Source organism: Hyperolius riggenbachi, chromosome 4 (assembly GCF_040937935.1).
Source record: "Hyperolius riggenbachi isolate aHypRig1 chromosome 4, aHypRig1.pri, whole genome shotgun sequence".
Classification (NCBI taxonomy): domain Eukaryota; kingdom Metazoa; phylum Chordata; class Amphibia; order Anura; family Hyperoliidae; genus Hyperolius; species Hyperolius riggenbachi.
This window is the reverse complement of record NC_090649.1, coordinates 272,350,039-272,377,257: the sequence shown is the minus strand read 5'-3', so window position 1 is coordinate 272,377,257 and position 27,219 is coordinate 272,350,039. Positions and strand designations below refer to the sequence as shown.

The 27,219-nt window shown below is 44.2% G+C and overlaps 1 protein-coding gene across 1 annotated transcript in view; it reads left to right on the top strand.

Annotated features, from left to right (window-relative positions):
- Nucleotides 1-27,219, top strand: part of SNX3 (sorting nexin 3) — a 56,459-nt gene that overhangs the window by 14,765 nt on the left and 14,475 nt on the right. The window contains exon 2 of the mRNA XM_068279438.1: nucleotides 18,942-19,037. Coding sequence (XP_068135539.1) covers nucleotides 18,942-19,037 — 96 coding nt within the window. The remainder of the gene's footprint in view (nucleotides 1-18,941; nucleotides 19,038-27,219) is intronic.

Sequence of the window (27,219 nt, the reverse complement as noted above, 5' to 3'; positions counted from 1 at the left end):
ACAGTGTGATGTCAGGACCATGGTCCTAGCAGTTTCCTGTCTGTGAACCTCATTGCATTGTGGGAAATAAAAGCTGTTTACAGCTGGGTCCAACTGCCAAAAAAAGTAAGCAGCATCTCCTTCCACTGACATCACCTGCTAGCAGTAAAATGTCACCATGTGGTAAATATCAGAATGTAAATCAGGGAGATGAAATATTTTACAATGGGAAAACACTGACTAAATCGTGTATACATAATTATTGTAAAAATGAAGCACTTTTTTTTTATTACATTATTTTCACTGGAGTTCCTCTTTAATAACAGGAATCTCTCGCCTGTTTTTTGCTGAATCTATGCAATTCCTGCTATTACAGACACGTATGTATTCTATTACACTTGATTGGTTGACAGGCTGTCTGTAGACTATATATAATGGCAGATTGCTTTCTGGGAGTGAGCATTTGCTTCACTTGTGTAATGAAAGTATGCTTCTCTGCCACTGTAAATGTGCATGTTTTCTGGTACTCGTTCAGCATGCTGTACGTTACTTCAAGAAGGGGTTCCACCTGATTTTTAATGTACCATAGAAATATTATTGCTCGTTTTGGATGCGATTTATGTCTGTCACAAAGAAACACAATGAATTCAGTGTGAAAGGACCTTTTAGTTATCTGGCCAGGGAAAAGTCTCTTTGCCACCCTAGCTGCTTTCTGCATGGGTTTAACCACAGCCAGAAGCAGAAGGTAAAAAACTGTCACATAACTTTGCACTGAATCACTCAGTACAAACTGTAAGAATAGATATGCCCGGTGATTGTCCTCTGCCCCCGCATTTCCAACTGCCCAGTGATCATCCTCTGCCACCCCCGCCCCCTCACATGCCCAGCTGCCAGTTGATCATCCTCTGCACCTGGACAGGAGTACACAGGTGGATGCAAGCAGCCAGTGGAAGTATTCCCACACTACACTAAACCAATCAACCAATCAGCTGCCCCTGAACAGTCAATCAGCGCTAAGCTCTTTTCTGCTAAGTCTTCTAATTGGACCCAATGCTCCCACCTCCGAGGCCACCAGGTCCAATTAGAAGACAAAACAGAGAAGAGAGTAGCGCTGATTGGCAGAGAGTAGCGCTTATTGGGGGGGGGGGGTGCGTCAAAGGGCGGACATGCGGGGGGGCAGCAGAGGCTGATCACTGGGCAGATGGACAAGCATCTCTCATGCATATTTAAAAAACACATTCTGAATGTGACCCAATGGACTGACCAGTTCTCTGGTGTCGGGATCATCTTCCTTAAAGGATACACGAGGTGACATGAGGAGATAGACTTGTATGTAAGCACACAAGTAACCATGCTGTGCTCCCTTTTTTTTTGTTTTGTTTTATTTTCTTTCACTTCCTGAAAGAGTTAAAGGGACCCTGAGCACTTTTTTTTAAAACTGGTACTTATCTGGGGCTTGCTCCAGCCCACCGTAGGCTGCGAGGTCCCCCGGCATCCTCCTGGCTCCTCTCCCGGACACCAGGGGACCTTGCAGCCAGGTAAGTACCAGTTTCAAAAAGTTTGTTTCATTTTTTTGTTTTTCTAAGGGTCCCTTTAAACATCAGGAATGCAAAGGACAGTTCATGCCTGGGTTGGGACTGGGGCAAACTATAGCATAACCCTTAGTGATGAGGAATTACAGCCATAAAACGCTTTACTGGCAGTAAATTGATTCTCAGAGCAGAAAGGAGATTAAAAGGGTTAATAGTTTGTAGATTTTAGCTCTGGCATACTTCTATAAATGTCGTTGAGCAGAGACAGTGAAACAGTAAAAAACGTAAAAAGTAGATTTAAATCTAAAATACAACTGTGGGATATCTAAAAAAAAAAAAAAAAAAAAAAGTAATTTTTAGGAAAAGGAGGACAGATAGAATAGTTTACCTCATCAATTTATTTTCACCTCATATTTCCTTTAAAAAAAACTGCACCTTTGACAATAACGTGATTGTCTTGTCCTAAATCGTGATGCCCCCAGTATAGGTAGGCAGGAATAGGTGCCCCCAGTATAGGTAGGCAGGAATAGGTGCCCCAAGTATAGGTAGCCAGGAATAGGTGCCCCCAGTATAGGTAGCCAGGAATAGGATCAGCCAGTATAGCCAAGTGGAGAGGAGGGGGGGGAGGCAACAATGGGCGCACTAACAGCAGCGAGGGTGGGACGCAGTAGCAGGTGCACAAACCGGCGGGGTAATCCAGATTCTCACATTGCTGGGATCCATCGCCACATGTACTACTCACTTCTAACTGTTCCTGCATTCTATCTCACTGTAACAGTGCTCCCCATGCATTGTGCCTGGTGTCTAGAGGTCTTTCCTCCCTGTCCTGTATTGTGCTGTCTGGTGGCCATCCTCACTCCCCATGTTGCCTAATAGGGAATGCTATATGGGGGGGGGGGGGGGGGGGGGGGGGGGAGAGAGAGACTGCCAGAGCTAAGTTGAAATATCTGCTGCTACAAAATCCCACACGTGTGGCCGTGGGAGGTATTGCACTGCCAACATTTCAAAAGTACTGTTTGGCTGCCCAGGTCTAGCATGTTGTAGCCTGGTTTCTCTCTTTCAACCTAATATGATTATGGAGAACTACATAAGATCTAGAATATCTAACCCCTAGCTGCAACAATTAAACTTGAATATAATTTACCAACTCGTAAAGAATCCAATAACGCATGCTGGCCTCTTCTTTATTCCTTGAGGTAGAAGTGGTGAATTCTTTTTTTTTTTTTTTTTTTTTTTTTTAATTTATGGTTTGTTTGAAGTTTAATATTGTAGTGTTAATAAGGTTTCACAATGTTGAATCATTTTATTACATCTCAAATAAGGTTTAACACCAAGGAAATACCATTTTCCACTAGACATGTGGGGGATACTGTCAAATACTGCTTAGTAAATCACACGGGCTTATATCTATAAATTTCTATTGCTAGAGAAGATACACCCCTGTATTAAAACCTGCTATTAATCATATTTTGGCTAAACTAGTTTGCTCAATTTGTATTATCTCTACTTATAAACAATGTGATTGGTAGGTCTAATCACTCAAGGTCACTGATTGGATTTGTGATCCATCAACCAGCCGATTAATGAAGTTAGTGGTTGGGGTTCCACAGATTACCTCAGTATGAGCAACAGGAAATACTAAAGATATCAGATATAAAGATTGTAACCTAGGTTTCTTCTCGAACGTGCTTTACATTCTAAAAATGACTCTGTAAGACGATGTTTATATCATGTATCTGTATAGTTCTCCACATGCAAAATTTCATTAGTACTATTGTTTATGAAGTTCAATCAAAAAAATTATTTAAAAAAAATCCTCTGAGGAGCAGTGTGGCCCTCCTATATTTTTTTTCTCTCTCCCCAGAGATTAAAAAAAAGCAACACCATGATTGAACTGGCAGTTAATGTTTGGAAATTTGTAGCTGGAACCTATTGTGGTGTTGGCTATGATGGACAAGCATGGAAGTGATGTTCCTAGATCAAATTGTCAGGGATGGGTGTTTGAGTTGGCTTGCTCTCACTGAAAGTTGCTGCTTTCCAGCTATGCAAGAGTTTTTTTTGTTTTATGCAGCTAAAATATGCTTTCTCTGCCCAGTTTCCTAATGTCCCAATTACTAGCTATAAATCCCCCTATTACTGTAGTGATTGAATGCACAATGGGTTGGTGTATAGGGCCCTTGTAGAACATAATGCCATTAACCTTACTTTCCCCTCTCACACCGAATGGGAGGTTAATGGGATTGTTTTCAGATTATTATGATGATGCACTAGAGGCTCCCTGCCTCAAAGAAAGAATGGCACAACTTTACATATTGCACCATTCCTACCTGGCACCGGACAGATTACATAAATACAATACGGTACTAGCACTGCAGATATCTGTCCAAAATGTCGATCCCCTTTCCAAGTGGCACTGTCCAATTATTGACTATTTTGTATAAAACATTTTATTTTCATGACAGAATGGGATGCCCCATGAATAGTGAGCCAATACTGTCATCTTGGTGTTATTAAGGATGAGGGACTCGGGGCTCCTCTAAAAACTTTAGTCTCCAAAACACTGGCAGTGATCTGCAAACTTGGCTCTCCAGCTGTTAAAGTGGATCCGAGATACTTTTACTCATTGCATAATTGTGTTACTTTCATGTGGTTTATAGGCCATTCCTCGAAGCCAAATACTTTTTTTTGTTTTTGTTTTAATACTCTTAATTCCCTATAAACTAAACAAGCCTCGTCCACAACTTCTCCAGAGTGCCTTGGCACTCGCCAGACTCATGTAGCAAGGGCTTATGGGAGCTCAATCTGGGCAGGAGGAGGTTACTGGCCAGAGATTTCAGAGGCGAGGAGGAGGGGGGGGTGAAGTTTTCAGAAGCTGAGCCTGTGTGTAATGTGACAAACAGAACATGGCTGCTCTCATTGTATCACAGAAATAAATAAATCATAAACTGTTGAAGCTGTTTGCAGCTACATTTGCTGTGTAAACTATCTAAACTTTAGATAAGATGTATAGACAAGTTACTTGTCATAGTTAGTTTTTTTTTTTGTTTTTTTTCTTGGATCCGCTTTAAAGAACTACAAGTCCCACTATGCATTGCGGGAATCTGACAGCCACAGTCATGATTCATAAAGGCAAATGCATTGTGGGACTTGTAGTTCCTTAATGGCTGGAGAGCCAAGTTTGCAGATCACTGCTGTATAGCAAGATGAGGTGGCATGCGGATGGCTTGCGCCTGTGCCACCATCCTTTCAAAACTGTCCAAAACATGTTAACTGCTTGCCTTACAAAAAGTTGTGTACACAGAGGCGCACACTGAAAACTTTTCATCTGATCTGGGATAGGTGGAAAAACAAGGTGCAAATATCGTTTAGCTGGTTTGATCCTATGCCATTATTACTTACATTGTATTGCTGGTCATTGTCTCACCTGCTTTCCCAATCGGCCTCAAACAAATGCATCTGGCAGTATGACACCTGTAGATAATATGATGCCTACAGTGTAAAATTAACTACCTGTACTCATGTATATAATAGAAGTATTACCTGGGGTACCAGAAATAGAATACTTTAGGCTACTATTCCGTGATAGCTTGTATACCCTTATATGACAATACGCTGCTTGGTTGTACATGCCTTTTTTTTGCCTTAATAACCTTGGCGTTAAATCATTTGTGGGAAAAATTGATAAAATGTTAGTTATAAAAATTGATTGTAATTCTTTAATTAAAAATAAATATAAAAAATTGTATTGTGCGTGTGTGGGGCCTCCTTAAAGTGTACCTAAAGCAAACATTAGCTGGACTTAATCTTTCATGTAGTCCAATGTCCTCTGCCCTAAAACCGCTGTCCACAAATGTCCCCTTTAGCCATTATGTCGAAGAGAAACTAGAAAGGGAAGCCATCGGCTGCAATGGGGACACCTAGTGCACACCCATATATGGTGCAACAGGTCGTCATAGGTTTAGATCCATTAGTTCTGAGGATATATTTAGTTGAAATGCCTTAAATTGTGGTGGTATTGGCAGGCACCTTTTTTTGAGAATATTCTTGGGCAGGGCCGTGGAGTCGGTACAAAAATCCTCTGACTCCAAAGTTTTTGAAACCTCCGACTCCAACTACCCAAAATGACTCCAACTCCTTAGTCTAATACTTGCCAAAACTAAGGATTTGGTACAAAAACCATCCGACTCCAACTCCTCTGTTTTTGAAACATTCGACTCCGACTCCAGGTTCCCAAAATTGCTCCGACTCCACAGCCCTGTTCTTGGGTGAGGGAGTTAGTGGTGTGATTTTTCATCCACTTTCATTTCCTGGACAAGCAGCTGGAATATGGTAGTCAAAAAAATGCTAACTTTTTGAAAATGTTTGGTATCAGTAAAAGTGAGTTTTCTCCGATTTGAATGTTAAGCTGACTGGGTTCTGAATGCTAAATAAGTTTTTTTCCTCCCTGTTTATTTGCATGTTTGGCACCATGCATAAAATGCACAAGCAGGCTGAGTTAGTACTATTTACTTTGGACTTAGACATTGCATGGGCCAGTGTTTTCCTTGCACTGCATTTTCAACGAGTGCTGCTAGGAGGCTGTGCAGCTGTACCCAGTGTGCTTCTTGCTTCATATATTCCACCTCTTCTGTTTGTTTTCCCAAGCTCACTTCTGATGCTCACAGCATTGAGATGCCCTTTTGAAAGTTAATTGGATATTAACATAAGCAATAAACATTAAGCCAAAGTGAATAGCTTCTTTTTAAACTTTCAAACAACTATTTTAATGGAAATGTAAACCCAGCTGTATCAAGGCTACCTTGGCCTACTTGAAATGGCAGCATAAAAGTAGGCTCCATGGCAACAAGGCAGCTTTATGTTTATGTCTATGACTAGTAAAGCAGGATGAAAGAAGGCCCGCAGTATTATTCATTATGTTCATTGGCTTCTAAAAAGCATCTAGAGACAACATAAAGTGGTACTTGACTCTCTTCTAATTTCCAGTGTCTTTACTCTGTTTCTATTTATGTGAAGAGGTTGGGAGGGAAGGATTTTGGGCAAATGTACTTCACAGCGACTTCCTGCAAATTAAAAATATTATTCAAATGCTATATTAGTCAATTCATGTTAGGTTCTGACATATTATATCTTTCTGTAGGATTTAGCTGGTACATATGTTAAAGTTAAAATCTAGCAGCAATTTTTGTTCGGTTACAGAGCGAGTCAGTTTTGCATCTGAGGAAAACAAAGAATGACCTAACAACATTTTATGAAGAGGGCTTCAGAAAAGCTCTGATACTAAATAGCTATGTAATCCTTGCCCTGTCATTCTTAGGCTGTTTTTTTCCCACAGTCTCCTGTATTTACCCAGTTGTGAAGCAATGTACAAGTATGTGTCTGCAACCCGCAATTCATTCTGTACTGATTATTTAACATCAACTGTTAAAGTGAACCCGTGTAAAAATATAGTTCTTTGTGATCAAATTAACCACGGTCTTTCAGGCGACAGTAGCGCGTGTAGGCACTGTCGGCATCGCACAGAAACAGCCTTATCAGTCCGCTGACAGTGCGTACACATACGCTACTGTCGCCTGAAAGTCCGCCCAGCGGGAGGGTCTGACGGACCCGTTGTTGGCGGACGTAGTGCGTGTGTACGCACCTTAAGACTAAGGAGTCTGAGTCGAGTAATCTGAGGTATTTTCGGTACCTGGAGTTGGTGGTTTTATAAACTGAGGAGTTGGATGATTAATGTACCGACTCCACAGCCCTGCCTTTTCTCGAATAGATCTTCAAGGGTGGTCTGTGTGGCTGATATTTAGGTGAAGTCCCCACAGTGTGATGCCATGGTCCTGACAGTTTGCTGTCTGTGAACCTTGTTGCATTGTGGGAAATAACAGATTTTTCCAACTGCCAAGCAAGCAGTATCTCCCTCTGTGCATAGAACTCTCAGTAATAGAACATTCCGTACAGATTACTTGGAACTACAGATGTCACCACCTGTAATAAATTTCAGAATGTAAATTGTAGAGAGCAAAGATTTTACAACGGGCAAACACTGACTAAATAATCTATAAATTGATATTGTGTGAAAAAAAAATATATTAAATATAAATTTTATTTTCACTACAGTTCTTATGGGCCCTTTTCCACCGGCTGCTCTCCGATACAGTTATTGGAGCACTCAGGTTTTGCCAATCACAAGGGCATCATGATTAACATCACTGATCCCCGTTGCCATTGGTGCAATTTAATTTATGTTGATTTGCGAAAGCACTGCATTTCTTGCGTTTACAATTGACCCTTTATTAGCTTTTTCAATAGCGGTTAAAAATCATTGCAAAAAATGCACTTGTTTTAATGAAGCTTGTTTGCAGTGGTGATTGTGATTTTTGGTGTAAAAGAGCCCTAACATGGAAAATGCAGACGGTTTTAGTGTGATCTTGTCTTAAAATATGCCCAACAAGCAGTACTGTCAGTATGCAATCATCTTGTGGGGTTTTCAGTTTGCCCTTTGTGTACCTGCAGAGCCCCTGGTTTTCTGGACGAACCCTGTGCAAAAGAGCTTCTTTTTTTTGATCCAAGAGAGTCTGATCACATCTCCGATGTAAGAACAGTTATTGCAAATAAAAAAAGCATCTCCTTACTCAACCCGCAGTCGGCTTATCAATTTTGCCTGAAATCCATTAAGATTCAATCAGTTTAGAGTGCAAAATCTCAGTATAGTGTCAGATCTTCAAAGTTCAATGACAGTTGGAAACCGGCGTAGCTAGGCCAGTCTGATGTGGTGGGTAGGGGGCATTGCTGGACCTTCATGCCACACAGTCCAGATAAAGCTGGGGACTTGCTGGATAATCGCAAGGAGTGCTGCTGTGATGGTAAGGTTGCATAGTATGTTGCTTTACCACCAGGGTTTACTGTAGCAGTCCAGTACTTCAGGTTCTACATAATGGTGCTTAACCATTTAAGCTTCCTGGACGTAAAAGTTACGTCCAGGAGGCAATGTGCGCTTTTGCGGCCGATCGCGCGTGCTCTCCCGGCCGCGGATCGGTAGCCCTGGGATCAATCAATCAATCAATCAATCAATCAATCAATCAATTAATTGGGACATGGTGTCCGATGATCGATTCCTCTCCCCTGCAGAAAAAGCGACAGCTTCTCTCGGAAGCCTCGCTTTTTCTGCCTCTTGCGCCCCCCACGTCGCTCTAAGCGTCATGTAAACAAACTCATGGCTGCCATCTTGTGGCCAAAAAGTAAAACTACATCTAAATGTAAAAAAAAATACACATATATTTATATAAAAAAATACTATTTCCATCCCACCCTCCCAAAAATACCCACACAAAATGTTTAATAAAAAAAAATTACTATAGTAATAATAAAAAAAATTTATCTAAGGGTTTAAACTTTTTAAATATCAATGTAAAGATGAAATATTTCTTTTTTTTTTTTTTTTTTTTTTAATTATAAGCTTGTAAATAGTGATAGATGCAAAATGGAAAAAAAATGCACTTTTATTTCCAAATAAAATATTGTCGCTATACATTGTCGCTATCATTTGTATGCAGATGACACCCAGATCTACCTCCACACCCCTGACATATCCACCACGACCATGGACAAGGTCTCCTCCTGTCTATCAGCCATCTCCTCCTGGATGTCCGCTAGGTTCCTGAAACTAAATCTAGACAAAACGGAATTTATGATCTTCCCACCCCGGCCATCCACGAACCTCCCAGATGTGCATGTCACTGTTAACCACACTACCATTCGCCCTACCTCTCAAGCCCGCTGTCTGGGTGTCACCCTGGACTCCGCACTCTCCTTCACTTCCCACATCCAAAACCTCACTAAGTCCTGCAACTTCCACCTTCGTAACATCTGTAAGATTCGCCCTTTCCTGACCTCTGCCACCACCAAACTCCTCATCCATGCCCTCATAATTTCCCGCCTTGACTACTGCAATGCCTTGCTGTCTGGTCTCCCTATGACCCGAACAGCCCCACTGCAGTCCATCATGAATGCGGCAGCCAGAATTATCCACTGCTCCCATGGCTCCACCACGGCAGATCCGCTCCTAGAATCCCTCCACTGGCTTCCTATCCAGTCAAGAATTAGATTCAAGATACTGTGTCTGACCTACAAATCTGTCCACAAAACCTGTCCAACCTACATTTCCGATCTTACTCAGAGGTACACACCTAGCCGCTCACTCCGCTCTTCCAATGAACTTCGCCTAACCGCCCCCCGCATCTCCCAGTCCCATGCACGCCTCCAGGACTTCTCAAGAGCTGCTCCAACACTATGGAACTCCCTACCTCCACCTATTAGGGCAGCCCCCTCCTTCAACATCTTCAAGAAAGCCCTCAAAACTCACCTTTTCACTCTGGCCTACTACCCCTCACAAGTGCTCTAAACCCACAGCTGAACTCTGGTCCCCTACCATTCGTGTCCTTACCTCTCCCTCTAGATTGTAAGCCTTTGGGCAGGGTCCTCCTCCTTTTGTGTCCTACCTGATCTTGCACCTCCATTACTGTGAACCCATGCTATGCATCTGAGTGAACTTAACTTGCCTAATCTCCATGCTCCATCCAGTGACTGACTAAGCATTACCTGGTACTCATACTATGGTGTGTGATCTGGTTTTCTTGTATTCCTGTATTGTCATATTGCTGTATGTCACCCCTAAATATTGTCTGTAACCTAAATTAATGTTCAACGCTGCGTAATATGTTAGCGCTTTATAAATACAATAAATAAATAGGGACATAATTTGAACGGTGTAATAACCGGGACTAATGGGCAAATACAATACGTGGGTTTTAATTATGGAGGCATGTATTATTTTAAAACTATAATGGCCGAAAACTGAGAAATTAATTTTTTCATTTTTTTTTTCTTATTCTTCCTGTTAAAATGCATTTACAGTAAAGTGGCTCTTAGCAAAATGTACCACCCAAAGAAAGTCTAGTTGGTGGTGGAAAAAACAAGATATAGATCAGTTCGTTGTGATAAGTAGTGATAAAGTTATAGGCTAATGAATGGGAGGTGAACATTGCTCGGATGCATAATGTGAAAACGACTGAATGTGAAGTGGTTAAAGCTATGTAGAGACATCTATACGAGAAAGCTTGTTAGATTATTTGTTGCCATTGGAAAAACAGGAGAGGCCTGCTGTCTTCACAGGAAATGTAATCCTTGGAGAGGTGAAATGGCTGTATTAAGACCATGGCCGGCCTTTGACCTGAGTGACCGGAGCGGTCGCTCAGGGCGCCGGCTTCCAGGGGGGCGCACTTTCCCCTGGAGTCACATAAGGCACCTACTGCATCGCTTCCCTCCCTCCAATAAAAGGGTCTTCCCCACCGCACAGCTTTCCTCCTTCCTTCTGAATGTCCCCGCTCTGAGCTTCTCGCAGTTCCCTGCCTCTCTTCATCCCTGTAGAGAACGGTGCAAGCAGTGGCTCTCACCGTCCATCTCGCAAACAGCGGCTTTGCTGCGTACCCGGGGCATTCTTCTTTGCTTGATGACCTCATCAAGCGAGGACCCTTAAAGCCACAATGCAGAAGAATGTCCCGGGAGCTGCGCAAAGCCGCTGTTTGCAAGATGGATGGTGAGAGCCACTGCTTGCACCTGGAGGCAGGACTACAATAAAGGCAAATGGGGTATATGCCCCAGGGTCTGAAGAGGCCCCCAGGCTTTCCAGGCCGGCTCCAGCCGCGCAGTAATATAGACGCGGCAGCGCTTGTGTGACAGTAGGAGGGGACAGGCAGCAGTAGCAGGCAGGGGAACGTTCTCCCGTATAGTGTGTCAGCTTATTTTGCAGCATTGCCACTCTCAGTCCTGCCTCCCGACCCGACCTGATCCAGCTATGGTTCCCTCCTTGAGAGCACAGCAGGCACGTGATGCAATTTCAGGAAGGAAGGAGGTGCCGTGCTGTAATAGGAAGCAGACGGAGTGTGGAGTCCTTGGCAGCTGCATCCACGGTAAGGTTTGCTGCTGGCCTGCTGTACTTTCTCACTGCACGCTTGGGTAGGGGAGGGGTGTATGGAGAAGAAAGAGAGAGCTGCGTGTGTCACTGTAATTCACACTGGGAACTTTTACTCTTCCTTAAATCGGCTATCTAAACACACACAGCAGCAGGAAGGGGGATGGGGGTTGGACGGACTTAGGAACGAAAAGAGAGAGAGAGAGAGAGAGAGAGAGAGAGCTGCCTTCATGCTGGGAATAGTTAAGTTACTAAGGGTGGTAGGTGCAGAGGGACCACCATGTACAAGGCTGAAAACTTGTACAGGAGGCTGCAAACATGAGCAGGACCCTCATGCAGAGAAGGGACAGGCTGGAGATCTGCATTCCCCTGGAGTTGTGTAAAATCTGTCATGACTATTTGTGGATTCTCTGCAGTCTCTTCCTGTTTTACATCCCCCTTTCTTTGCATTGGATGGGACACCACAGCTGCACTACATGTAGTGGTGAGCATTGTGGCTGTCCTTCATGTAATAGGGACATTATGAAAGCATGTGTTACACAAAAGACATAATGCTCACACAATTGCACGCAGCTGCCCTTCCCCCGACTTGTGCACCCTGGGGCTCCTGCAAAGTTTTTGACAACATAGCAAAAACTCGCCTGTCCCGACTGGCACTGCTTCATTAGTCCCTGCTACATGTCTTCATCCTCATTAGATGCATCTTCTCAGTGACCTGGCACATGTGACATGTCATTATGTAATAATATGCACCAGGCCATTGAGAAGAGGCTTCCCTGCGAGGATGAAGACGAGAGCTCGGACTAATAGAGCAGCACACCTACAGAGACAAGTGAGTTGCTGTGTTGCCAAAAACGTTGCAGTGGGCCCAGGAATCAGAAGGCCTTGAGAGGGGGAACTTCGACAGCCAGTTTGGGGACCCTGGGGGGTGAATTTGCTGCCTGGGACGGGGTCAGGGGACCCCCGGGTTACTTTTGTCCCAGGGCCCCATTGTAGCTTGAACCGGCCCTGATCGGAGGAAGGGAGGGAAGGGAACTGAAAGGAGTTTAGAGCGGGAGACATTAATCGGAAGGAGGGAAGCTGTGCGGCGGGGAAGACCCTTTTATTGGAGCCTGGATGGAGGGAAGCTGAGTGGCTGGGGACAGTTTTATTAGAGGGAGGGAAGCTGTGTGCCAGGGGGAGATATTTTAATTGGAGGGAGGGAAGCGGTGCAGCAGGTGCCTCTTATTTGACTCCAGGGGGACGTTCATGCATCTGACACACACACACACACACACACACACACACACACACACACACACACACACACACACACACGTACACACACGTACACACACACACGTACACACACACGTACACACACACGTACACACACACGTACACACACACACGTACACACACACACGTACACACACACACGTACACACACACACGTACACACACACACGTACACACACACACGTACACACACACACACACGTACACACACACACGTACACACACACACACACACACACACACACACACACACACTGTACATACACACACACACACACACACACACACACTGTACATACACACACACACACACACTGTACATACACACACACACACACACACACACTGTACACACACACCTGCTTATATACACTAAAGGGGGGGGGGGATCTGCCTATATACACTAAAGGGGATCTTGTGTGCACGCGTGCATGAAGAGGATGAATTGGAGGGGGGGGGGGGCACCAAAATCTGGTTACGCTCAGGGCGCTGTGAAACCTAAGGCCGGCCCTGATTAAGACAAAGCTGTGCTTCTCCAGCAGTTATCGGTCTGTCCCAGGTTAGACTTTAATGGACTTTTGACTTTGTCCAATGTTTCTTCGCACCATTACATTAACCACTAGAAAACTGTTACTTCTATGCATTGTAAATGTGCATTAGCAGACTTCTGTGTCGCAAATATGTGAAAGTTGCAGCATCCATAGACATTTGCTGTCTTCATACTAATCTAGTGTAACTGTTAATCAATTCATGTATGCACACATTTTTAAATGGGTTTTGTATAAAATGTTTACTCTAAAGTTTCCCCTCTATGCTGTAGACAAGAATATTCACTCTGCTTCATACCCATCATTATGTCAAAAGTTCAGAATGAAGAAATGCATGGTAAAATGAGATGCAATGGCACTTTTATCTCTTGTATTGTATATGTAAACTTGATCTGTTATTTCAGAGATTAACTTTATAGACTTCCGTACTCGGTGTATGAAAATTCTTCTTAAGTCTTCACAGGCTTGATTTTATACAGGGTCAGTAGAAGAGAGCAGCTAATCCCTTTTGTAAAGTAATTTGAGAGGAGGCAATTTGAAATGCAAAATATCACCTGCAGAAAACGCTGAGCTGTAAAGACCGTGTCTTCCACTTTTCTCTCTAACCCCAAATGTGTTGTTGAATGGCGTAAAAAGCCAAAATGATGGTGATATGAGAGGGCAGTTAGCATTCTTAACACCTAATTTACAATTAATCTCTGATAATCACTGCTTGACTAGAGCACACTTTTTGCCATGTTGGCTCAGTTAAAGTTTACTCTTTACATATAAAAAAGCAAAGGCTTTTTCACACTTGTCAATGCATTCATGAATGAGATTTTGTGCATGTGTTACCAACACATGGTTTGTGTATCGGGGTCCATTTCAGCGGTAATCGGCAGCTCTAGCACAAATTAACCCAATTGGAAATCACGCACATTGTGTAGACTTGTATCGCAGCGCAGGGGAATGCTTTCTCTACTGTGAATGGTACCATGAAAGTCAATGGACTATTGTTACCATTGTGTCGCACACAATGTGGTGCGTCATAACTACCGTACCACCATGGCAAGTCTTTGACACTCTGAGTGAAGATGATTTTGGAATTCTCATTTAAAGTCTCCGCCCCACTACCTGCGACCTGGATCCTGGCCCAACTGGATCCTTAATGCAGTGCCCAGAGCTGATTAGGCCAGCACTTCACAAAATCACTCAGTGCTCCTTGCAAAGTGGACTTATTCCAGAAGAACTAAAGAAAGCAATCATAAAACCCCTCTTGAAGAAACCATCACTAGATCCTGATTCTGTAACCAACTACAGACCTGTGGCGAACTTACCATTCCTATCAAAAGTTATCGAAAGTAGTCGCCAACCAGCTGGAAGCCAGGCTTACAGATAACATCTTTGATACTTTTCAGTCCGGATTCAGGAAAAGGCACAGCACTGAAACGGCATTAGTCCGAGTAATGAATGATCTACTTACTGCAAGGGACAAGGGTGATTGCTCAATTTTGATTCTTCTTGACTTGTCTGCAGCATTTGATACTGTGGATCATGAAATACTAATCCAGCAACTGAAGAATTACTGTGGCCTAGGGGGTACTGTTCTTAGCTGGTTTCAGACCTTCCTATCTGGCAGGACACAGCAAGTATGTCTGGGCACACACTACTCTAATCCAGTGCCACTTCCCTATGGAGTTCCACAGGGTTCTGTACTATCACCATTACTCTTTGCAGTCTACATGCTCCCACTGGGCAAAATAATCCAGAACTATGGCCAAGGATACCATTGTTATGCAGATGACACACAACTGTATCTGTCCTTCAAGCCTGGCACCCAAGACCCATCAGCATCCATAAATGCGTGTCTAGTGGATTTACAAAATTGGATGAACACCAGCTGGCTGAGGCTGAACTCTGACAAAACAGAGGTGTTGTTGGTAGGTGGTCCACACATGATGGATAAAGTTCAAAACGCTCACCACCTCAAACTAGCAATTGGGGGAGATACTGTACAGTATAAAGACTCTGTGCGAAACCTCGGGGTGATCCTGGATGGAAATCTAAAACTCAAACAGCAGATATCAGCTGTCGTCAAGTCTTCCTTCTTCCATCTAAGAAATATAGCGAAAATCAAACACCTTATCCCAGCTGAAGACCTACCTGCCCTGGTTCATGCATTTGTATCCTCCCGCCTAGACTACTGCAACGCCCTGTTCATCAGATTTACAGAAAAGGTTCTGCGCCCCTTACAGCTATTACAGAATGCTGCAGCCAGACTCCTAGCCAATGCCCCCCGCAGCTCACACATCACTCCAGTACTGCAAACTCTTCACTGGTTGCCAGTAAAATGGAGAATCAATTTTAAGATCTGCCTGCTGACATTCAAGGCTCTACACCACATGGGACCCAAATACATAGCCGATCTATTGGAACTTTATGCCCCTCCACGCACCCTCCGCTCTGCCAACAAGATGAAGCTGATTATTCCCAGGATACACTTAACATTTGGTGCTCGGGCCTTTTCCTACGCAGCCCCTACTCTATGGAACTACTTCCACAATCAGTACGAGAGGCTCCCTCTCTGGACAGCTTTAAAAAAAGGCTAAAAACTCACCTTTTCCCTAGCCTTTGAGTCTCAGCGCTTTGAGTCCCCAAGGAGAAAAGCGCTATATAAATATTATTATTGTTATAACTGATAGCACTGCCTTCCACATAGGGGAGAAGCTCTAATCCTACAAGGTCGCATGTGGATTGCCTAGAATCTCCTTCTGGATTAGGTGCGCCTATGTCCGTGGCCTTCTCCAGGAGAATTGCCAAACTATCCACGCAAGTATATGTACCGGTGCTCAATTTTTAGATTAAAGTCCTTTATTTCATTGTCTTACAATATCCATAAAAGAACCTAATACTCCGTACAATTCTTCAGTTGCATGATGTAATGTGATTTTTCTGTGGTTTTTTTCTGCAAATCGTATTGTAGTTTTTATGAAGGGTCCAATCCACAGCCAATCACACTGTGGAAGTCCACGTGGTGAGCGCAATCCATAGCCCTGTGATGTCCACAGATTATTTAAAGATCACGCTCCGATGGTGGTTGTATGTGCAGACTTAAAGGAGTAGTGGTTTTGTCGCAGCTGCTTATACTTGGACAGTGTGCAATTTAACCATCCTGGCGGTATGGACGAGCTCAGCTCGTCCATTACCACCGGAGGTTGCCGCTCAGGCCCTGCTGGGCCGATTTTCTTCAAATAAAAAGCAGCACAAGCAGCCTGCACTTTGCCAGCCGCGTGTGCTACCTGATCGCCGGTGCAGCGCGGCGATCCGCCGCGTGCAGCAGCGAAAGAGGGCCCCCCCCCAGCCGCCGGACCCCAGCGCAGCCGGAACAAATAGTTCCGGCGAGCGCTAAGTGCTGGATCAGAGGCGGCTGACGTCAGGACGTCGCATGCGATGAGGCAAGCAAAACAAGGAAGGCTGCTCATTTTATATATATATATATATATATATATATATATATATATATATATATATATATATATATATATACAAAAAGCATACAAATGCATATGAGATGAGATTTACATATACAATATGCAAACGCATTAAAACACAAGAAAAACGCATGTGCGGAGCAAAAATGCACAAAAAAAGTGTGAAAAACGCATATGCAGTAAACTCGACCTTTCCCACACTGCCTAGTGCAGAGGTCCTCAAACTACGGCCCGCAGGCCGAACTTCAGCCCCCCAGATCAAAATGACCGGCCTGTGCTGCCCCAGCTATATCAAAAGATTTGTTTGCGCTTTCCCGCCACATCAGAGAGACCTGTGCTGCACATCTTCCTGTCCCTCCCTCCCACCACGTGGTCTTCTGCAGTAAAGATAGCAGCCACTAGTTGCCAGGGTGACATCCAAAGGGACGGTGACCCAATGTGCCGTGCAGAGCTTATGCTTCCTCCACTAAGCAATGAGGGGAGGAGGCGCCAGCCTCTGCACGGCACTTTGCGTCGCCGACCATTTGGTCGTCACTACGGCAACCCGTGGCTGCTATCTTTACTGCAGAGTACGACATTGAACATAGCGCGGGCAGAGGCGGCATAAGGGGAGGTAGGGACAAGTAGATGTGCAGCACAGGTTTCTCTGATGTGGGGAGGGACAGTTGCAGGCCAATCTTTTAATAAACCTTTGAGAAAAAAATGAAAGGGTATCGGCACTAACATATATGGTTTCCCCTACCGAGGCAGAGTCTCACTGCCTGCTCTGGGCCAAGTTAAAGTGACGTTGATACACAATAGGAGACTGGTGTCCAGCACTGCTGTAGTTTTATTTACATACTTGTACGTACATCTTGAACTGCTTGCAACAGAAGATAAGGATGCACAGACCTGGCGGCATTCAAGAATTCAGTGCCCTTCACCCACCACACCACTAGCCACCAGGTTTGTGCACCCTTATCTTCCGTTGCAAGCAGTTCAAGATGTATGCACAAGTATGCAAATAAAACCACAGCAGTGCTGGACACCTGTCTCCTATGTTGTATTATCAATCTTTTCATATAGCTGGGGTAAAACAGGATGGGTACAATGAGATGTTGGTACACAGGTCCACAATTTTTTTTTCTTTCCAAATGATTCAGCCCAACCTGACACCCCCCTCCCCCCCAAGCAGTTTGTGGGTCCAGTGATTTATTACTAAGAAATAAAATAGACCTGCAAAGTTCCATTAATTTGCAGGTGGCAGATTGTGCTGCCCTGGGGAGACAGAGCTTTGTGCTGTAGCTCTGCCACTCCGCAATCAATCTCCGTGTATTTCCGTCTCCTCCCCGCCCCTCTCAGTAAAAGCAGACTGAGAGGGGCGGGGAAAAGAGGCGATCGGCAGAGATTGACTGCGGAGGAGGCAGAGCTACAGCGCAAAGCTCTGCTGCTTCTTCAAGGAAGTAAAGCCCTGCGACCCTGGAACTTTGCAGGGCTATTTCTCAGTAATAAATCGCTCATCTGCCGCGGAGATGTGGCGATTCCACTTGGAAATTAATGCTGAAGAGGATTTTATGACAATATAACATAAAAAAAGAGACTTCACAGTCTCTTTAAGGTTTTAATTGGAATTGAAATGGAAAAAAAACCTTCACTAGAAACATTTTAATTCCTGGTGAAGTGGTTAATTGGTGCCCATCTCCTTTTCCATGGACATCCAGGTCCATTCTCACTTTTTCTTCTCCCTATAAATCAAAATCCTTTCCACTTGAGTGACCAGAGTCTGCAGGTGTCATGGACTATAAGAGAAATGACCTATGGTCTGGATATCCAGAGAATCTGGCATGGGCTCCAAGTAAAAAAGGTGTACTTTTTAGTTTTGACATGTTTCATAAAAAGTCAAAATAACTGTTCTAGTGTTTTTGCAAGGTATATGCAATACAAGTCTAAAATATCCAATGAACATTTGCTCAACTAATAAACTGGAGCTTTCACTAACTATGCTAAACAATGTTGTGCTTTAACTACGTATACAGACACATTTTACATAGGTTATGTTTGGCTGCAGAGATCTTTTTAAATTTAAAGAAAATGCCCATATACTTAGCAATTACTCATTATTATGGGTTTTATAATGGCGATATTGTTTAATCTAATTAACACACTATAACACTGCCTCATTTTAAATTTGCAGACAAACCTTCCCATTTTTAAGCTGAAAGAGTCTAGTGTCCGCAGAAGATACAGTGACTTTGAATGGCTAAGGAGCGAGCTTGAAAGAGAAAGCAAGGTAAGGCATTGGGGACATAAATGTATTTGCATCTTTATTAAATTGAGGATTATATTTATTACAAGAATTTTATGTGCTTGTTGGGCACAGCATGGGACAGAGTGGGAAAAAAAAAGTCTAAACAGACAATGGAGAATGGAAGTTAGATGGCTGGCTCATGGTTCAAAGAGGAGAAAATCTTATTTTGGACAGTTTTTAAAGCCTAGGGTGGGGCTAAGTCAGGCCTGGGCAAACTTTGTGTGGCTCGGGCCGCATTCTGCCAGGGCTGTGGAGTCGGTCCAAAAATCCACCGACTCCTCGACTCGACTCCTCTAATTTGCATATTACAATTTTGTTGATTAAAAGTATGTAACGTGAAATTCGTCTCTTAACTGACAACGCTTAGGAATTTTACAAGACAACTGAAGTGAGAAGGATATGTAGACTACTATATTTATTCCCTTTAGACTAAAACTAGTCCTTGGTGTCACAAGAGCCCTAGTGGTCAGACCGCAAATTGCCTTCCAATCGGTTTTAGCACATGGATCATGCAAGCTGTGGTCGCACTCGGTGCACGGAAATCGACGGAACTTGGGCAGCAGCCCGACTAGAAGGGAGCCTGTGAGGTACGGTAATTACAACTTTACACACTATTTCAGGGTATAACTGCCACCACCTCTGTTTTCTGAGACAGAGGAACTCACTAACTGGTTATTTCTCGACCTGCAAATAAAAACGCTTAAACACACACTATTCTGTCCGGCTAGTAACAGTAGCGTCTCTTCAGAAGTCTGGTTCAGTTTGTGCGGCTGAGAAGCAGGGTAGCGGAACAGTGAATGACTTTGATAAAGTCTTTTATTCACGGGCAATATAAATAATATATACAATTATTAAAATCAACAATTATTGAAACAGTAATAGCCAGTATGAAAAATAAAAGAAAGGGAGAAAAAATACTTAGTTTCATGGAAAGATGTCCTTTTGTGGGAAGAATCATAAAGTCCTTGGTAAAATCCTTTGTTTCAGATCAAAGTGCAGAGTTCAGACCAGGTGGATGCCAGCATATCCTCAAGCTGGCACAGATGAGATCAAGATGGTGTTTCAGGGTGGAGGACAGTGAGTTTGGCTCCTCTGCCATTCTTATGCCCCTGATCCAATAGGAGGGAGTGAGGGCAGGAGCCACACACCCCCTTAGAAGATGAGATGAGTCCTCCCCTTGTCCTGGGGACCAGAAATCATATCTAACCATATATGGGCTCTATCTCACAGAACTGTACAGGTCAGGGCAGATTTACTAACATTTTCAGGTCTGTCTCGATTTACCCAGCAGTCTGATACCAAACATGAGGGGTGGGACCCCTGTGGTATCATCAGGGCACTTTCGAACGGCCTAACTGGCAGTCTTTACCTCAGAATGTTCTGAAATGTTCTCAGAACCAGCGCCAGACAGGGCCCTACATGCTCTGTTAGTTTGGAGGGTCTGCCAGCCCGGCAATACAGAAAATGACACCTATAGCAGTTTATGGAATATGATCTACATCTGGGATTTACAGCAGGTCATTCCTAGGCAAAGGCTCTTTTGAAGTTTGGGGGCAGCCAGCTACGTGTCAGCTCCCCTGCTTGGATTGTAGCCAGAATGTCTAACTTTCCCCAACTAGATTGGTTCTGCCATCCTGCTTATCAGCTTCATCTGATGGATGGGCCATCAGCACAGCTTGATGCTGGGGACAGCTGCAGCAGGCTCCTTCTTTTGTGGGGGTGGAAGGAGGGAAAGGACTGTCTTTTTTTTTTTTTTTTTTTATATTAAAAAAAAAACAAAAAAACAAAAAAAACCAGGAATGTCAGTTCTGCTCGCTGCAATGACTAGCAAGTCTGACCAAGAAATCAAAGAAACCGACGGCGAATCTTCCAGATTCGCCTACGTTCCTCCCGGCTGTTCCGTGACAGCTGGGAGAAAGGGAAACTCCAGGTTGCTACAGGTAGCCCCTACACAACCAATCCAGATTCTATTGATCTGAATCGTAATCGATGCAGAGAATCGATTGCGATCGCATTTTCTTCACGGGTGGTTCTAGGACGCGTCCGTGACACTTGGTAAGAGTACTTGTAAAAAGTACAAACCGGAACAAAGAACATCTATCAGGCCCTAGGCAATGTAACTGGGTACATGTAAGAGTGATGTGCAGGTACGCTGCAGGGGAATGAGGAGATTCTTCCTCTATTACACATTCTTCATGCACAATCTGAACCAGGTTTATGGGTGACAGACAACACCTCTCTGTTCAATGTGCACAACATTTTCAGTGGATTCCCTGCAGCTCTGTGGGGAGTGCATATGTAGAGTATAGTACTACTGTGTAACAAAGTAAACCTGAGACAGATGAAATTAAAGTTTTATACATACTTCGGGCTTCCTCCAGCCCCCTTCAGGCTAATCAGTCCCTCGCTGTCCTCCTCCACCACCTGGATCTTCTGCTATGGGTCCAGGTACTTGAGCCAGTCTGGCATAGTGCGCATGCACACACTCCGCCGCCGGAAGCGTACTACACCTGCGCAGCACTATTGCACAGGTGCAGAATGTTCCTGGCTGTGGGAGTGGCACGTGGCTGGACTGCGCTGACTGGCTAAGTACCTGGACCCATAGTAGAAGATCCAGGTGGTGGAAGAGGACAGCGAGGGACTGATTGGCCTGCAGGGGGCTGAAGGAAGCCCCAGGTATGTATTAAAAAAAAACTTTTTCTTTTTTATCCTTCTCAGGTTTTTCTTTTTATCCTTCTCATTCGTAGTCACCAAACAAAATTTTAACATATCAAATTACTTGATTTCATGAGCAAAGGGAGTGCATACATTTGCATAAATCAGCATCAATGCAGAATTATTTCCATCTCATTGACCATCTCGATTAGTGACACGGCTACACATCAGGCTTTATACTTACAGCATAGATGATGTTTCGTATATATGTTACGGCCAGAACCCGAAGTTTGGCCACTTCTAGTTCTGGCTGGCCACTTTGGGTTCTGGCCGGCCAATGCGCGAAGTGGCCGCTGTGCTGCGGCCAATGTTAGAAATGGAATGATTCCTCTGACATTAATGTATCTTCTGGCCGCAGCGCAGCGGCCAAACGTAGAACAACTTAGTTCATTTAATGCAATTCAGCCGGGCGGCAATGTAACAATTCAAGCCGCCGGCTTTTTCTCTGCCTCTCTCTCCTCCTCTTATGGGCAGCAGGCGGGGACACGCGTGTCCCCGGGAGTCGTTCGTCGCACCAGGAAAGCAGAGCGGGGAGGCTGCAGACATCGCTTCTGCCAGCACCCGCTCTGCAAGAACGGCAGGATTCCCCTGCCGCGACGAACGACTCCGGGGGGACACTCGTGTCCCCGCCCGGCTGTCCATAGGAGAGAGCGAGAGAGGCGGGAGGGGGGGGGGGGAGAAGGAGAGAGAGAGATGCAGAGAAAAAGCCGGCGGCTTGAATTGTTACATTGCCGCCGGCTGAATTGCATTAAATGAACTAAGTTGTTCTACGTTTGGCCGCTGCGCTGCGGCCAGAAGATACATTAATGTCAGAGGAATCATTCCATTTCTAACATTGGCCGCAGCACAGCGGCCACTTCGCGCATTGGCCGGCCAGAACCCGAAGTGGCCAAACTTCGGGTTCTGGCCGTAACATATATGAGATTCCTGTGTACACATCATATATACTGTACAGTCACAACCAGATATGTATATCTGACTTTAAAAATACGGGGACTGCTTTATTGAAGCAGCACAAGTAACTAATTTTGATTGGTTTATTTCATTTTTGTGGACTGAGCACAGCTATTACTGTATATGTACTGTGTATATACATTATTTTTAATGACTATTATCTGCGAAATAGAACATTTGATTTTATCATATTTTCTATTTTACAGTTACAAATTCATTAGGAGTCGGAGTCAGTGCATTTTTTCCCGACTCCAGGCACCCAAAATTCTCCGACTCCACAGCCCTGCATTCTGCGGACCACATGCTGCATTATTGGCTTCCTCCCCCTTCAGAGTTGTGAGCGGGCGACTAGCGCGGGGTTAAAACTCACCTACTGTCTTCCTGCGGTGTATCTCCATGGCAACATGCCACTTCATCGCGTGACTTGCCAGCGTGTAATATGCTGCTACGTCCTGACTGCATGTAATGTGACGCCCTGTTGCCATGGAGAAACCATACCGGAAGTGGCAAGTAGGCGTGCATGTGTAACAGTGCACACGGGCTGTAGTTTGTCCAGCACTGGGCTAGATGCACCAACCATACACCGTGCAAATTTTTTTTTTTTTTTTTTGTATAATGCCTGGTGCACCCCATGCAATTTCCCATCAGACAGGTCAAATCAATTATTTTTGACAGGTCCGATCTGATTTTGATCGTTTTTCTAATTTTCAGATTTTACTATACAAAATTGATCAGAAATCAGATTGGACCTGTCAGGAATTATTTTAAACTAAGCTAACCATCATTTAGCTTGAGGAGAGGATCTTAGCGACCATAATAGTTTAACATAGAGGAGCCCTTGAAAACACATCTTTGACTCTTATGGGACCTCATTGAAATAATGAATGGTTTTCCCAGGTTTCTTTTTCAGTCTTGTGATAATGGGGCAAATGTGTAATGGGCAGGTTATCAATCAAGATTTTGCAAGAAAGACTACAGAAATTAGAAGAAAGTTTTTTTAAGGAAAAATAAGCATTTTTAGAATTGAAAACCTAATATAAATGTATTCAGTAGAAGATGATATTGTAGGATGCCAGAATTTGGAAAAGCGAGGGTTACATTTTTTTTTATTTTTTATTATTCAATATTGTCTGGTTTTAGTTCCCACTTTACTATTTGCCTGGGAAGGTGTGAACATCCATAACAGGCAGTGGAACACCACACATGTCACAAGGTGTGCTTGGTTGGGGTTGTTTTGTTTACTAAACAGTTTCTTTAAATGGGTAGATGAGCCATCAGAATCTGAAAAAATGGATCTGATATTGCATCAAAATGCATATGGTGCTGATCTGGCATAGTGTGAAACTTACCTTAGGAAAATTGCAACTTCCAAGGATCTTGCGTGGTCTTAATGTCACAAAAATTAGAGACCACAAATTAACATGACTTTTCTTACATTCTATCGATAAGATAGATGGATACAGTGTTTTTTTCTGAGTTGTACACGGCAGTAGCAGAATCCTGGAAACTAAAAGCAGTGGTCTCCTCAGGCACTTCTAGCTGGGTGCACCACCTGGCTAGTTTTGGGGAGCACCTGGCTGTCATCGGCTCACCTCCTATGCTGTAAGCAGGGTTGCTCATAGAAGCACCGGCCCTGCATTCTCTCATCTCGCCCTACCCGGCTACTATTTCATGCCACCCGGCAACTATTTCATGCCACCCGGCAAAACATTCTGATGAGAACACTGAAAAGGAATCATTCGCTCTAAGGATATGGGCTGTGAGGATTAGAAACAGCGTTATGAGAGAAACTGTAATAGCGAGGCAAAATTTTATTTTCCAGATGGCAAGAAGTTTATTGAATCCGAATGATACCATTTATTGGCTAACTTAAAAGAATAAGAGTGAGTGAGCTTTCGGCTGTATAGCCTTCGTCGGGCTTCTAATAAAATATATAGAGAAATCCTGAATTCCCCTTGGAGATACATAATACAGGTTTCCTGATATGAGGAGAGAAAGGCATAAGGATGTTACACCATTTATGCAATCTTTCAGAAAATAGACCGACTCCCTGGGATATCATATTTTTTTTTAATCTTCTCAAGCGAAAGCACTTCTGTATTATACCCAAATAATGTTTAACTGTGTAACCAGACACATCTAAGTTACTACTTGGGTTGACTGTATTCAACAAGATCTTAGCAAGGTCAACCAAATGTCACAATCACATCCTTCACTCCTACTACCACCGAGAAAGTCAACCACCTACTGCAGACTTCCCATACCACTACTTCCCCCCCCCCCCCCCCCCTTGACCCCATCCCTTCGGATTTACTCCAGCCTCACTTCACGGAATTGGCCCCAGTCCTCACTACCCTGTTCAACCTCTCCCTATCCACAGGCACCTTCCCCACAGACTTCAAGCAGGCCATTGTACTACCCCTGCTCAAGAAACCCTCACTCGACCCCTCGCTACCCTCCAACTACCGTCCTATCTCCCTCCTCCCCTTTGCCTCAAAACTCCTTGAGCGTCTGGTTCACAAAGGCCTGACCCAGTACCTCAATGCTAACTCACTGCTTGACCCACTCCAATCTGGATTTCGGCCTGCCCACTCAACCGAAACTGCTCTCACCAAAGTGGTCAACGACCTTGCCTTAGCTAAAGCTGAAGGTAAATACTCCATTCTCCTCCTCCTTGACCTGTCAGCAGCTTTTGACACAGTAGATCATCCCCTACTCCTCCAGTCCTTGGGCATTCACGATCTCGCCCTGTCCTGGCTTTCATCCTACCTCTCCAACCGCTCCTTCACGACCACCTTTAATGAGTCCTCGTCCACCCCCAACCACCTCTCGGTGGGAGTCCCCCATGTTCGGTCCTTGGCCCCCTACTGTTCACCCTATACACGTCCTCCATTGGCAAGGTTATCTCCTCCATGGGTTTTAACTACCATCTGTATGCAGATGACACCCAGATCTACCTCCACACCCCTGACATATCCACCACTACCATGGACAAGGTCTCCTCCTGCCTATCCGCCATCTCCTCCTGGATGTCTGCTAGGTTCCTGAAACTAAATCTAGACAAAACGGAATTTATGATCTTCCCACCCCGGCCATCCACGAACCTCCCAGATGTGCATGTCACTGTTAACCACACTACCATTCGCCCTACCTCTCAAGCCCGCTGTCTGGGTGTCACCCTGGACTCCGCACTCTCCTTCACTTCCCACATCCAAAACCTCACAAAGTTCTGCAACTTCCACCTTCGTAACATCTGTAAGATTCGCCCTTTCCTGACCTCTGCCACCACCAAACTCCTCATCCATGCCCTCATAATTTCCCGCCTTGACTACTGCAATGCCCTGCTGTCTGGTCTCCCTATGACCCGAACAGCCCCACTGCAGTCTATCATGAATGCGGCAGCCAGAATTATCCACTGCTCCCATCGCTCCACCACGGCAGATCCCCTCCTAGAATCCCTCCACTGGCTTCCTATCCAGTCCAGAATCAGATTCAAGATACTGTGTCTGACCTACAAATCTGTCCACAAAACCTGTCCAACCTACATTTCCGATCTTACTCAGAGGTACACACCTAGCCGCTCACTCCGCTCTTCCAATGAACTTCGCCTAACCGCCCCCCGCATCACCCAGTCCCATGCACGCCTCCAGGACTTCTCAAGAGCTGCTCCAACACTATGGAACTCCCTACCTCCACCCATTAGGGCAGCCCCCTCCTTCAACATCTTCAAGAAAGCCCTCAAAACTCACCTTTTTCACTCTGGCCTACTACCCCTCACAAGTGCTCTAAACCTACAGCTGAACTCTGGTCCCCTACCATTCGTGTCCTTACCTCTGCCTCTAGATTGTAAGCCTTTGGGCAGGGTCCTCCTCCTTTTGTGTCCTACCTGATCTGGCACCTCCATTACTTTGAACCCATGCCATGCATTTGAGTGAACCTAACTTGCCTAATCTCCATGCTTCATCCAGTGACTGACTAAGCATTACCTTGTACTAATACTGTGCGATCTGGTTTTCTTGTATTCCAGTATTGTCATATTGCTGTATGTCACCCCTAAATATTGTCTGTAACCTAAATTAATGTTCAGCGCTGAGTAATATGTTGGCGCTTTATAAATACAATAATAATAATAATAATAATAATAATAATAATAATAATAATAATAATATATACACACACACGCGCACACACGCACACATATACACACACACATACACATATATACACACACACACATACACATATACACACACATACACATATACACACACACATACACATATACACACACACATACACATATACATACACACATACACATACAGTGGAGGAAATAATTATTTGACCCCTCACTGATTTTGTAAGTTTGTCCAATGACAAAGAAATTAAAAGTCTCAGAACAGTATCATTTCAATGGTAGGTTTATTTTAACAGTGGCAGATAGCACATCAAAAGGAAAATCGAAAAAATAACCTTAAAATAAAAGATAGCAACT